General features: G+C 56.1%; 2 protein-coding genes across 2 annotated transcripts; both read right to left on the bottom strand.

The window, feature by feature from the left end:
• Positions 1 to 249: 249 nt before the first annotated feature.
• Positions 250 to 2,237, bottom strand: LOC127477952 (P2Y purinoceptor 1-like). The gene has a single exon (XM_051803053.1). It carries the CDS (start codon positions 2,235 to 2,237, stop codon positions 1,191 to 1,193), a length of 1,047 nt encoding a protein of 348 aa, XP_051659013.1. The 3' UTR covers positions 250 to 1,190.
• A 4,004-nt stretch (positions 2,238 to 6,241) lies between these two features.
• On the bottom strand, positions 6,242 to 11,783 carry CCN5 (cellular communication network factor 5). The gene is made up of 5 exons (XM_051803063.1): positions 11,652 to 11,783; positions 9,122 to 9,338; positions 8,272 to 8,523; positions 7,891 to 8,084; positions 6,242 to 7,403 (listed from the first exon to the last, which is right to left on the bottom strand). The coding sequence occupies exons 1-5, from the start codon at positions 11,709 to 11,711 to the stop codon at positions 7,380 to 7,382; spliced, it is 747 nt and encodes a 248-aa protein (XP_051659023.1). The 5' UTR covers positions 11,712 to 11,783; the 3' UTR covers positions 6,242 to 7,379.
• Positions 11,784 to 12,255: the final 472 nt, after the last annotated feature.

The following is a 12,255-nucleotide window of genomic DNA, read 5'->3' as shown; positions in this document are numbered from 1 at the left end:
GGGGACTGCTGCCAGGAAGGGGCCACCGTCTGCGGGTCAGCACCTTCGCAGAACGAGCTGATTTAAACTCACAACCCACTTCCTTCAGCCGAGCTGCAGGAAGGGCTGTTGTTGCAAATCACTTTGTTTCTCTGAGGGAACCGAAACGTTTGAGCTTTTCCTGGTGGGTAAACGCCCGGAGTGAAAAACACTCCCCGCCCCGAGGCAGAGATCCCCCAGCCCCAGCTGATGACAGTGACTGCCCTCGCCGCCGAATCCTGCAGCGCTGCTTCTCTGTTTCTGCACGTCTCATTTTTACGAGACACATCTCACCCCCTCGCAAGGCTGGGTGCAAGATGCAAGCACCCACCCGAAGGTTTGCAAACTCTCCCGGGATTTGCCTGCTGTAAGCAGCGGTTCAAGCTATCGCAGTCGTTTGCCTTCCAAAATAAAATCCCAACCAACAGCCTCCAAAAACTTTAAAATGCCCGTTTGTTGGTGTCTGCTATATGCTCTTCCAAAAGAGAGTGAGTAATGCTAAAAATCTTTTTACTTCTGCAAAGGAGGTGGGCAGTAGAGGATCCCACAGATCCTGAAACAGCTCAGTCATCCAGGAACAACTAGCCCAGGAACTGGTACAGCTTAGTCACGTATTTAAAACCTGACTTCTTTAATGGATATTTCCATTTCTAAAGCACCTTCCCCCTGCAAAAAAACGCGTTCTCAGCTGTCCTGTGATGCAAGTAGTGTCCTCTCCTTAGATGAAAGAGGGAATCCTTTCTCAGACACGTCCAGTGGGGGAGAGGGGATGCAGCAGGGGGACAAGGCATCATTTGCCCCCCCATCCCTCACTCATCGAGGAGCTTGGTGAGCGTCCAGGAAGGAGGGGGATGTTAACCAGCTCAGATTGCTGCATTGGATGCTGGAGAGAAATATTTCCAGACCGGAGCAAACGTGATGTTCATCTCTCTCCATCTCCGGGTGTACTGTAGGCAAAATGGTTGGGTTGAGTAGCTTTGCTCTTAAAACCTGGTCCCAGTTTGCTCTCCAGTGCTGACAGTCCTGTCTATCCCTTATGCCAGATGGGAGCCCATGATACTGCAGCCACTGTCTCTGCAGAAGAGGTGTCAGTGTGGGGGCTGCTCCCAGGAAGGGGCCAAGCACAAGCTGAAGTGGTACATCCTTTGTGTAGGGGGGTGGCATTAGGTACCTCAGAGTGCATCAGAAGCCTCCTCCTTAGAAAGGATTGTGCCCCCCTTCCTCTGATCTGCCCGGCAAGAGGTTTTCCTGCTGAAGGTGGTCCCCAGCTGCTGTCTGGCTCTTTGTCGGATGCTCCTTATCCGTGACATGCAGTCTTTGCCCGTGATCACATAGAGCAGGGGGTTGAGGGCACTGTTGAGGCTGGCCAGGCCCCGGGTTACCTGGTAGGAAACGTAGATGTTCTTTGAAGCCTGTGTGCAGAACCCTTGCAGCTGCCAGACACGGGACAACAGATTGAGGTTCCTGAAGATGTGGTAGGGGAGGAAGCAGATGGAGAAGAGAACCATCACGAGAACCACCAGTCTGATGCTTCTTCTCCTGAGCTCGAGGTCCATGGTGTCGTTCCTGCAGAGCACAAACACCACGTGGCAGTAGCACCCGAGGATGATGAGGAAGGGGATGATGAACCCGGTCACGGTGACAGCCAAGGTGTAGGGCAAGTAAACGTCCAGCTTGTTGTGCCCCGTCGTGTCGTGGCACCGCGTTCCCGTGTCGTCCGTCTTGCTGAAGGCAAGATCAGGAGCCACCTGGGCAATGACCCACGCCCAGACTGCCACGCTGAGCCACGGAGAAGAGGAACCCCCCTGGCACCGGCCCCGTGCCTTCAGCGGGTGCACGATGCCCAGGTAGCGGTGGATGCTGATGCAGGTGAGGAAGCCGATGCTGGCGTAGAGGTTGAGGTGGAAGAGGCTGCGGGTGGTCTGGCACCAGCCCTGCCCGAAGAGCCACACTCTGCCTCGCAGGTAGTAGCTGACGAGGAAGGGCAGGGTGCTGACGTACAGCAGGTCTGCCAGCCCCAGGTTGCCCACCAGCAGGCTGAGGGGCTGGCGGGCGCCCTGCCGGTGCCCCGTGCAGAAGTGCCACAGCCCCAACCCGTTCCCCAGCAGCCCCAGAGGGATCACTGTCAGGTACACGGCGGGCAGGAAGCGCTGGGCGAAGGCGGCATCCACAGGGCACAGAGCCCCGCTGGCATTGCCGGGCCAGGTGGCAGCAGCCATGGGGAGCTGCGGCAGCCCTGCCCAGCGGGGCAGGCGGTGGCGGGGCTCGGAGGAGCCGGTGCCCACAGCAGGGTTGGCTCCAGCAGCGCCGTGCCCAGAGCCAGCCCTGGCAGCGCCGTGTCCTCTGGCACAGGCTGCGGCTGCCCTCACCTCCCCGCTCCTGCTGAACCCGGACTGGCCTTTGGGGTGCTGGGCTTTTCCCCAGAGCATGGGGAGGATGTGGTGGGGGCGGCCCCAGCACAGAGCCGGGGTGACTGGTGGCTTCCGCCACTCCTTCGGCGCCTCCCACCAGCCCACTTCAGATATTTTGAGCCGGGCGCCAGGGACATCACAGCCCCTTGGCTATTTTGGGTGCTGTGTGTGCCTGAAGGGAGTGGGAAACAGGGAGCAGAGAGGAGGGAGAGGGGCTCTGCTGCGGAGATGTCTGATGAGGGGGGCCAAGGCTTTCAGCCTCTTCCTGTTCTGTCCCACTTGGGGTGAAGAGAAATGTCCCAGTTTTGCAGACCGGGGGGCTGGAAGCCTGCCCCCCATGAGCTACCCTCACTTCCATTCCTGACAGCCTTTCTGCTGGCCCCAGCACTCAGAAATACCAGCAGCAGAGTTCAGGCAGAGACTGGCAGCATTCCACGGGGCTTATGCTGCCAGTCCTGCTCGGGCAGAGCCGGTGGCACCAGCAGTGCCAGCAGGCAGAGGTGTGGCAGGCTGCCTGCCCCCAGCATAGGCAGCAGTGACCCCATCCCTGCTGAAGAGCTGTCTCCGCACTACAGCTCGTCCTGCTGCCTATTTCTATATCCCTCCCCAAATACAAACCCCCTTTTCCCCCTCCTCCTTCGAGTGGTTTAGACCCATGCAGGGAGGACATGCAAGATGGGCTGTGACCTTCCTCTCCTGCCTTCCCTGTTGCAGGGGATGTCATACAGAAGACACCCAGATACTGTGAAATTGGGGTAAGAGCTCAAAGCAGACCCCAAGGAAAGGCAGCCTCAACTGCTCTGCTGAGCAGCTGCTGCATAAATGGGGCCAGAAATAACTTTATGGGAATCGACAGGGCAGTAACCAGCCGGATTTACCCTGGCAAGCCATGCAAAAACAACCTTGGGAAAACAACTTCAGGTGAAAAGGGCTGGGCCCAGGAAGGGCGACGTCCACCTGCTTTCCGGGAGCTGGATCAAAGCAGGGGGTGGAAGGAGGCTGAGAGCTCAACTGCCAGTGGGGAGGAGGAGGGTGGGTCCTGCCGAGCCATCCTAGCTGCCTGTCCCTCCTTGGGAGCAGCTGAACATCTCCACTGGAACATCCTTGGGCACAGGAGTTCAGGAACAGGATGGGGAAGCCCAAGACACAGATGGGGGGGTGGTAGCTGCTCTTTGGGAGTATCAGTGTATTTGTCAACTTCAAAAAAGTGATTGCTGGAGCAGATAAGTGATAGGAAATACTGTCTGTTATTTCCTGTCTTTGTAATAAAACCTCAGCGCTACAGGCATGATGGAGTGGCAGATTGTAGAAGCTGTTTCCATGGGGTGAGGATACACCTTTTCTGAGGTTTGCAGAGCCTCTGGTGGGTCTGTGCTCTTGGAGTGGCAGCAGCACAGAAGAGGGTCCCTGGGGGTGCATCCCCAGGAAGCAGTTCTCCGTCCTGCCCAGCTCCCACCCCCTTCACCTCAGTGCACTTCAGCTGCTCCTGCAGCCTGAGCTTGGGGTGGCACTTGTAGAGCAGCTTTATGGAAGTGTGAAAGGGCAGCATGAGGAGAGGAACAGACTGGGAGTGGTTCCCTTTGTCCCAGAGTATCAACCACTGGGGAAACTGAGGCAAAGACAGCAGCTGGCTGGGAGGACTACTGAGATCATGGGAAGGGTGGTGAGCTGCTCTCAGCAGTGAAGGCAAAACCTGCCCTGTCCCCACAATGAAGGCTTGGAGCTGGGTGCCTGTTCACTTGGCCCGTGGTTTCACTTGCAATGCAGGTGCTACTTCCAGCTCTGCCCAAGCATCCCACATCAGGATGCTCCCCTCCTGTGCCTGGCTCTGGCATGTGGCAGTGTTGCTGCTGGCAGGGTGAAAATTCAGGGCCCAGACAGCTCCTGCAAACAGATAACTTGAGTGATGGGCTCCCAGGAAAATTGAAAAAAGGCTCAATTTTTTTAATTGAGCACTGCACTCTTGTGCTCAGTTTCTGAAAATGTTTTACTTTAATGAGGGGCTCATCCGGCCCTTTCTCAGCCTTCTCCATGCATTTAAAAATCATCAGTCATGAGAATGACTTGGAAAAGAAATTCTGATGCATTTTGTTTGCTCATGTGGTAGCACAGTTTCCCTTCAGCTGCTGCATGTGCTTGTGCCGAAATGAGGTGTGATCTGCTGCTCACCACTGGCTCAGGAGTGTGGCTGGCAAATCTGTGCTGTGTCTGTGTGCAGATGTGCCCTTAGGCCTTGAGGATAAGGGTGATTTTTTTTCTTCTGATTTTAGGATTTTTATCTTTGCAGGTTACCAAAGTCACCTGTGGATCCCCCACCCGAGCAGGCAACGACAGGGCCCTGCGTCAGAGACTGTCATAAACGTGAGCCTCAAATAGCTGTGTTTCCAGGGTAGCAGGGCTTTAGAGGGAATGGCAAATATTGTGAGACTGGCAGTCAGATTGCAAGAGTTGCTTTCCCTGTGTTCTTAGGGAAAAATAACTCTGATTTATTTGGAATCATTAATTCATTATTTAGATGTTTTCTGCTTAGTGAATCGGGGAGAAGTGATATTCTGCAAGGGGAAAAAAAGAGGAAATTATAGCAGAGGTGCACTGAGTCATTTGTTTGAGATGACAATTACAGATTGCTTCTTAAAAAGTGACCTTTTGATTTTGACCATCACCCAGAGGTGGCTGGGCAGGATCTGGGAGGGAGTTACAGCCTTGGCAACCCTCCCTGCCAACAGCTCACCCAGCCTTGGTGGCAGAGTCCCAACAAGTTCAAACAAGAACTGGCTTAAAAACAGGATTTTCAGTACACACAACATTTTATCCATGTCAGTTGAGGAACATGGTAGTTTTAAAGTCTACATGAGCCTTGTGTCATCACTTTTTTGGCAGAGCCACCACAGAACTAAAAAAGCCACCCAAAGCTGTTTGCTCTGCGATTTGCTGCCTGATGGAGGTTCACCATATCCCCTGCATCAAACAGAATTAATGATTTGGATTCAGGCCCAGCACCAGATGATCACAGTAAATAATTCTCTTTGTAAGCAATGTTTTATTGCACAAGCAGTGAGGTTTCTTCTTGTTTCTTCCCCCCCTCCTCACCTCCCAAAGTGACTGAAAGGCATTCTTGACTTCACTTTTATTTTCAGCCCTTGCAGAGCCCAGGGGAGTGAGTGAGCAGCTGCCTTGGCCCTGCTGCCTTTCCTGCTGCTGGTGAGGAAGCTTTTCCCTGGGCTGGAGAGGAGATCTCCCTCTGCCATTCAGCCTTTTGCCCCTGCACCTCCAAATCTGCCACAGTACCAGTTGCCCTGGGTCGGGAGGATGGTCAGCTGGTGGCACTGGTGGCACTACTGGGGGAATCCCAGTCTGGGGGGAGCAGAGGAGGGCCTGGCAGGAGGGGGGAACAAGTCACAGGGGGGTTTGGGCACTGATTTTTAGGAGGCTGAGGAGAGGCATGGCCTGGGCTGTGCCTGGCGCTGCAGACCCAGCGGCAGGGCAGCCACTGCTGTCCTGCACATCCCGACACTGCCCGGAGACCTGGGCAGGGCTGTGGGCAGGGCTGTGGGCAGGGCTGCTCCCGTTGGCAGAGCTGGTGGAGCTGATGGCTGGGTAAAAGCAAAGGGTCATGACTGAATCCAGGATATGATATACTCTAATAATGTGTTCAGTGCTTTGATTCACAATGTTTTTTTCCTTTTTCTTTTCTTTTCATACTCTAAGCAGCCTGAATTGAGGTGCTTCCAGGCTGCCCCATCCTGTGCCACTTTCCAGCTGGCCACGAGCAGCAGGGCTGGGCTCACCCTGCACCAGACAAGCTCCACACCTCGATCAGCACACCTTTATTTTTAGCTCCAGAAATACACGTCTAAAATGTCCGTATCTCACCTGGACGTGTCACCTGCACCACTGCTCCTTGCAGCTGCCCCTCCCTCCCTGCGGTGGGACGTTCCCTCTGCACGCTGGTGCGAGGCCGTTAGAGGGCATTTGGGTTTCATTCCCCGTCGCCCACAAGGGTTACTGCCGAGGAAAGCACAGCCAGAACCGCCGAGCAGCTCTCCTGCGCAGCTGGAGCGGCTCCAGCCCGTCGGGAGGCGGCTCCGACTCATCTTTGCGATTTTGTTTTCTCTTTCTCCCGCTTTTCCTTTGGCCCGGGCTCACAGGGAATGTGCTTGGATGGCAGGCGGTATGTCTGGTGCCGCGGGACGGTGTCTCCGTCTGAGCTCCTCGCTCGCCGCAGCTCTGCCAAACCGCCAGCGCCTGGGAGAGGAGGGGGCCAGGAGGAGCGGGAAGGCTCGTGTTTGTTCTGGAGGGATGCGGGGAAGGTGAATTAGAGCTGTCAGCAGGAGGACCCTGCCCATGCCCAGGGAGGAGCCGCTGTTTGCAGGGTGGGTATCGTGGGCTGGCCGAGCTCCCGCACCGTGGGGCAGCTCAGCCTGGCACGGCAGTGACTTGTGGGTGTAGCCTGATGTACCTGCTCCCTCCCTGGGGGGCCAGGGCATGAGGGTTCCCTCCAGGGATTTGGGCTTCCAGGTGCTGGAGATGGCCTCTATTGCAGTCCACACAGAGCAGAGCTGTGTGATGTGGTGGAGGAGCAGCATCACCTCTCCAGAAGCTCCACTGATCCAGGAAAGGACCGATTCCTGGCTTCTTGGGTGGGTTCATGCTTGGGGCAGGGTTTCCCCATTTCCCATTTCATTCAGCCTAAGAAACTCGGGAATGCTGCCCACTAATCCTGCCTGGGGCAGCAGGGTGCACAGAGGAGGCAGGTTCTAAGTGAGAGGGGGATCTTGTTCTCTGTTTCCAGCCTCCTTTGCAGCCAAAGTCCATCAGTTCTTCTCTAGTTTCTCGATGGAAACTTCTCTAGTTTCTCCATCTTCACCAAAACCACAATGCCATAGGTTTGTGCCAGACTCTTTGCCGGGATGAGGCGTTGGCTCCGGGATGAAACCAGGGTGGGCACAGCTACAAATGACCTCCTCTTCCCCTCTGGAAAGGCACAGTGGAGAATGATGGGGAGATAGAGCAGGACGTGGCGTGTTCTCTATGTCTGGGGAGCAGGGGCATGTGGCAGCAAGGCTGTGTTACACCATGTTCGCACTGGGGCTGTGCCAGGCTAATAAAGGGGCGGCAGAACCACCTCTTGGGTGTGCCCAGGGAGCCAGGCAGGAGCTGCAAACACATCTCTGGCCATAGGGGCAGGCCAGGCTCCCCTGTGTGGGTTCCAGAGTGCTCCTGGATTCAGACATCCAGAGATGCCAAAATTCAGGTCTGCACCTGCCATCAGGTGTTTTCCAGTCTGAGTTTCAGGAGATGGTTGATCTGTCCCCGAGACACTCCCAGCTCAAGGCTGAGGAGGGGTGATGGGGTGCCCACACTTAAGTGGGGGTCTCGTGTTTTCGTGTTTGGCTGGCTTTGCTCTTCCCTTTGTCTGTCAAACCCGTTGCCCAGAGGCACCAGCTCCACCCTCACTTACCGCCGGGAATGCCGCGGGCAGGGCGGGGCAGGGTCTGACCACGCAGAGCCGCCTCTGGGTCTCCAGCCGGCAGTAGCGGTTCTGGTTGGAGACGCGGGTGGCAAAGCCCACGCCACAGGTGGCCGAGCAGGCGCTCCACTCTGTGCTCCACTCCTGGCAGGGGTATGGCAGCACTGGGGACACTGCCCCGGGGGCTGAAAGAAAAGAGAGGAGGGGATAAAGGGTGGTTGGAGCCAGGCTCTGTGCAGATGCCCTGCGGTGCTGCGGGCAGAGCCCCGCGTGGCAGAGGAATGTGAGGTGATGTTTCAGAGCCTGGGGTGAAGGGGCCATCCCCAGAGACCTGCCCGGGCATCCCCTCCCTGGAGGTGCCCTGCGTCTTACCTGCCCTGGCATCCCGGAGGAGGTGCTGGTCCTGGGCTCCACAGATCCACTCGGGGCAGCACTTCCCCGGGATCTCCACGCGCCGTGGGTAGGGGCAGTCCGGGGTGGGCAGCCTCACGTCCTCCTGGCACAGCGGGATGCAGGTGAAGCCCCCGTCCAGGCAGCGGCACTGGAGTTTGCAGCTGGGCTGGAAAACTTCTCCATCTCGATAGACCCGGCCGTTCACCTCACAACCCTCCTCGTCATCCTCGACTGAAGTGACAGACGGGGACAGGGACAGAGCGACAGAGATGTGAGTGGCAGAGGGACTGCTGGGGTAACTGTGGGGCTGGCACGAAGGGACTGACGTGGGGGGGACACAGAAGTGACTGAGAGGTATGTGGGGCAGACATGGGTTTGCAGCAGCACGTTCATCAGCAAACCTCCTCCCCTTCCCCACCTTCCTTCCTCATCTCCGTGTTTTCAAAGGAATAGCTCACGAGCTGGTGGGAAACCCCCTGCCCTTTGGCTCTGACCCTGCCTTCAGGGTTTTCAGGCTAGACAAAGTTTCTCTGAGATTTCTCTGCAGGACGCCCAGGCTCCTGCAGAGTGACTGCAGCATCCCTGGGACCCCCATGCCCATCCTCACTCAAACCACCCTGAATCCTCAGTCAGAAAACAGCACAAGAGCTGGCAGCAGCTGCAGCACAGCCCCATGGCCAAGCTGTGTGTAAGTTCCTCAGAAAAGGCTGCTTTTCTAGTCTCAACCACTTCCCTGAAAGTGCTGTGGGATGCCTGTAGCCAGTTGAGGCCATAGGTGGAACTGGGGCGTGGGGGCATCCCCGGCGGGAAGGGGCTCCCCTGTGCTCACAGTTGCAGGTGCCTCCTGTCCCGGCCGGTGCTGTGCTGTAGTCACAGACGAGGCCCTGGCTCTGGTCGCAGACGTGGAGGAAGTCACAGGGCTCCCCCAGGCGCCGGGCACAGATCTTGCAGCAGCCACAGCCATCCAGAACTAGGGGGGACCCGCGGGGGCAGCGGGGTGGCACCCAGGGGCAGTAGCATGGTCTCCGGCACAGCTGGGCACACACCTGTGGGGCAAAGGCATCGCTGATTCCATGGGGGTTGGTTTTGACTGACAGGGAAATCACTGGGACAGACAGGTAACCTCTCGATCACGAGGGCAGATTTTCAGTGGAGGGAGGCTCTGCAAATCCATGGGAATATGGTGAAGCAGCCTGGAAAGCTACTGTCCCCTTTCTTAAGGGCACCTATGGAAAACCAAGGAGAATCAAGGATTCTCAGCACTCTGCAAGACTGGGTCTTAAAAGTACCACTGCTCTGAATACACAGGAGGAGGATGGAGCTAAAAGGTGAAGATCCCGTGCAGTGGTGGTTATTTAATGAGCTCAGCAGCCACAAGCAGCCCAATGTGAGGGAGGGAAAGCAGCTCACCCCATGGCTGCCCCTAAGGCAGTGGGTGTGCCCAGCTGGAGATGGGGCTTTGCAGGGACTGGATGCACGTGAGGAGGGCTCAGCACCTCACTCCAAGCAGTCTAAACAGCTCTCATTCATGCTGAGAAACAGGATGTCACATTGGCAGCAGGGATCTGATGCCAGGCAGACATCACTGTGTTCCTCCCTGATCCAGCTGCAGCCTCTGTCTGTCCCTGGCTGCAGGATCCTCACCCAGCCTGGCCCACTGGGCGAGGAGCCCAGAGATAGGCACGTTTCTGTGGACTGGGAGCTATGTTTTCCCTCCTGGCTAGACTGAGTAATCACTTTGGCAGGACTGTGCACTGCAGTCCTTTGCCTGCTCAGCCAGTTGTCTGCCAGGGATGTGCCCACAGGAGTTCACCTGGGCAGGGGGGTGTTTATCCCATTGGCTCATCCTGCTTGCACAACCCCCCTGGCACACCTTGCTTTTGCAGGCAGTGCTTGTGCTCCCGACGTGTCATATCCAACAGGGCTGTCGCATACGGAGCCTGAAGCCAGGAGAGCTGGCTCTGCAGTTTGGAAGTGAATTCCTTGCCAGTCCTGGCCTGGCAGTGTGTGTGAGCCCCCTGGCAGCTCCAAGCCCCCCAGCAGCCCTGCTGCTCAGCACCATGCACGTGCTGCTGGATGCAGGGCCAGCACATGCAGTGCAGCAAACATGCAACCAAACCATTCACCCCTGCCCTGGTCCGGGTGTGTCTGCTGAGCCTGCCGAGAGAGTGATGGGTTCAGCCACACCCTGTGGGTTTTAGATACCATTTTCCTTTCTTTTTCAGTTTCTCCCAGTAACATCAGGTCTGACATGACCATCAGACAGAGGAGGTAGGTACTGGTGTGCTGTTTCCCATTTGCAGCCATTCAGATGTTTTTTATGGGGCTGTAGAAGTGTCAGTGCCAGCAAGTAGAGATTAAATATATCCAAAATGGGCTGGGTCTTGTTCTAGTTCTGTCAATGAGCAGCATTATTAATGTGGCAGAAACCAGAGAGAGACTTGTGGCAGGGACCAAGGGGACTGTCTGTGGTGGCCAGGTTTGGGCTGGCAGCACAAGGGCCTTTGGTGATTCTCACAAGCACCTGGGGCCAGAATAATTTCTCTGTCACAGCTTACCCAGGCAGCCAAAGGCATTTTTCATCTTTCAGGAGGTTGCTATTACAAATCGATGTTTTAGAAAGATTAGCCAAGCCATTAATGCATTTCCCTCTGCTCCTTGTAATTTACTTGTCTTTAGATGACAATGTGGCTCCTATCAGAGATCTGATCTTTCTGGGAAAGGAGTCAAATAGGCACACTGTTGCCACGACATCCCTGCTCACAGAAGGTCTGCCTGGGGATTCAAGCAGCAGCTCTGATTAACTTGGAGCTGAGATGCCCTGAACTTTTCAACATTCCTGTTCTCTGCACAGGCAAATATTTTCACACAGAGTCCAAGAGAAAGAAAAAAATAATAAACCCACTACGACAACCCAAATCCTGTCAGAGGCATTGGCTTGGCGTGAGCGTCCTGAGAAGCAGGGAAAGCTGAGTAATGCCAGGGCTGCTTGGCCCCTGCCTCGGGAGCCTGGGCGGGGATGGAGGAGCCTGCAGGAGCCACTGCTGCCGAGCTGCTGCTCGCTGACTGTACGTAGCACAGCCCAGAGAGCGGCAGGGACAGCGAGCAAACAGCACATTGCTGTCATTCCTGTGTGCTCCAGGGACTCACACAGCAGAGCCTTTGGCCCATGAACGTTCACACCCTGCTACTGAATCTCAAATATCTCTCCCAAGCAGAGCTGTGCCCCCGTGGGACTGCATCCACATAGCCTGGCCAGCGTTAGCCAGCGGGCTCGTGGTGACACCCCAGTCCTCCCTGCAAGACCCAGGTGCTCCACAGGTAAAGCTAAAGCTGCCCCAGTGCCCCATCTCCCTTACCTTGGAGAGGATGCAGAGGAGGGAGAGGAAGAGGAGCTGCTTCTCCAGCTGGAGCCTCATGCTGCTCTCCCCTCTGCCACTTCAGCACATCACCCCCCAGGCAGTTTGGAGGCAGCGGTGTGTTCGCAGGTTTTAAAGCCCGGAGTAGGTCCTGCTGGTGTTTATACTCTCCCTGCTCTGATGTCACTCACAGGCTCCAATATAAACATGAATAGGTTTGGACAAGCCTCAAGATTTCCTTTTTTTTTTTTTCCCTTTCTTTTTCTTTCCAGCCCACATTCCAGCTGCCATTTCCACTCTCCTCAAGGTGAGAATGTGCTTCCACCGAGACAGTGAGCGAAGGGAAGGGACACTGTGCTGTCCCTGGGGAGCAGGGCAGAGGGGCTGGGGAACCAGGCTGGTGGGGTGATCCAGCTCCTTGCTGCTAGCCATGACTGGGAGGGAAGATTTATGCCTTATCCTAATACTGATCAAGGTCTACCCAAGCCGAGCCAGAATCTTCCTCCTGGGATTTGAAGGGGTTGACAGGGCTGTCCCTGCTGCCACCCCAAGACAATACCATGGCTATGCAGGAGCAGGGCACCCACCCCTATGTTTTGTGCTG

Source organism: Manacus candei, unplaced genomic scaffold (genome assembly GCF_025592945.1).
Source record: "Manacus candei isolate 608988 ecotype Guabito, Panama unplaced genomic scaffold, ASM2559294v1 h1tg000057l, whole genome shotgun sequence".
NCBI lineage: Eukaryota > Metazoa > Chordata > Aves > Passeriformes > Pipridae > Manacus > Manacus candei.
This window is presented reverse-complemented; position numbering and strand designations above follow the sequence as displayed.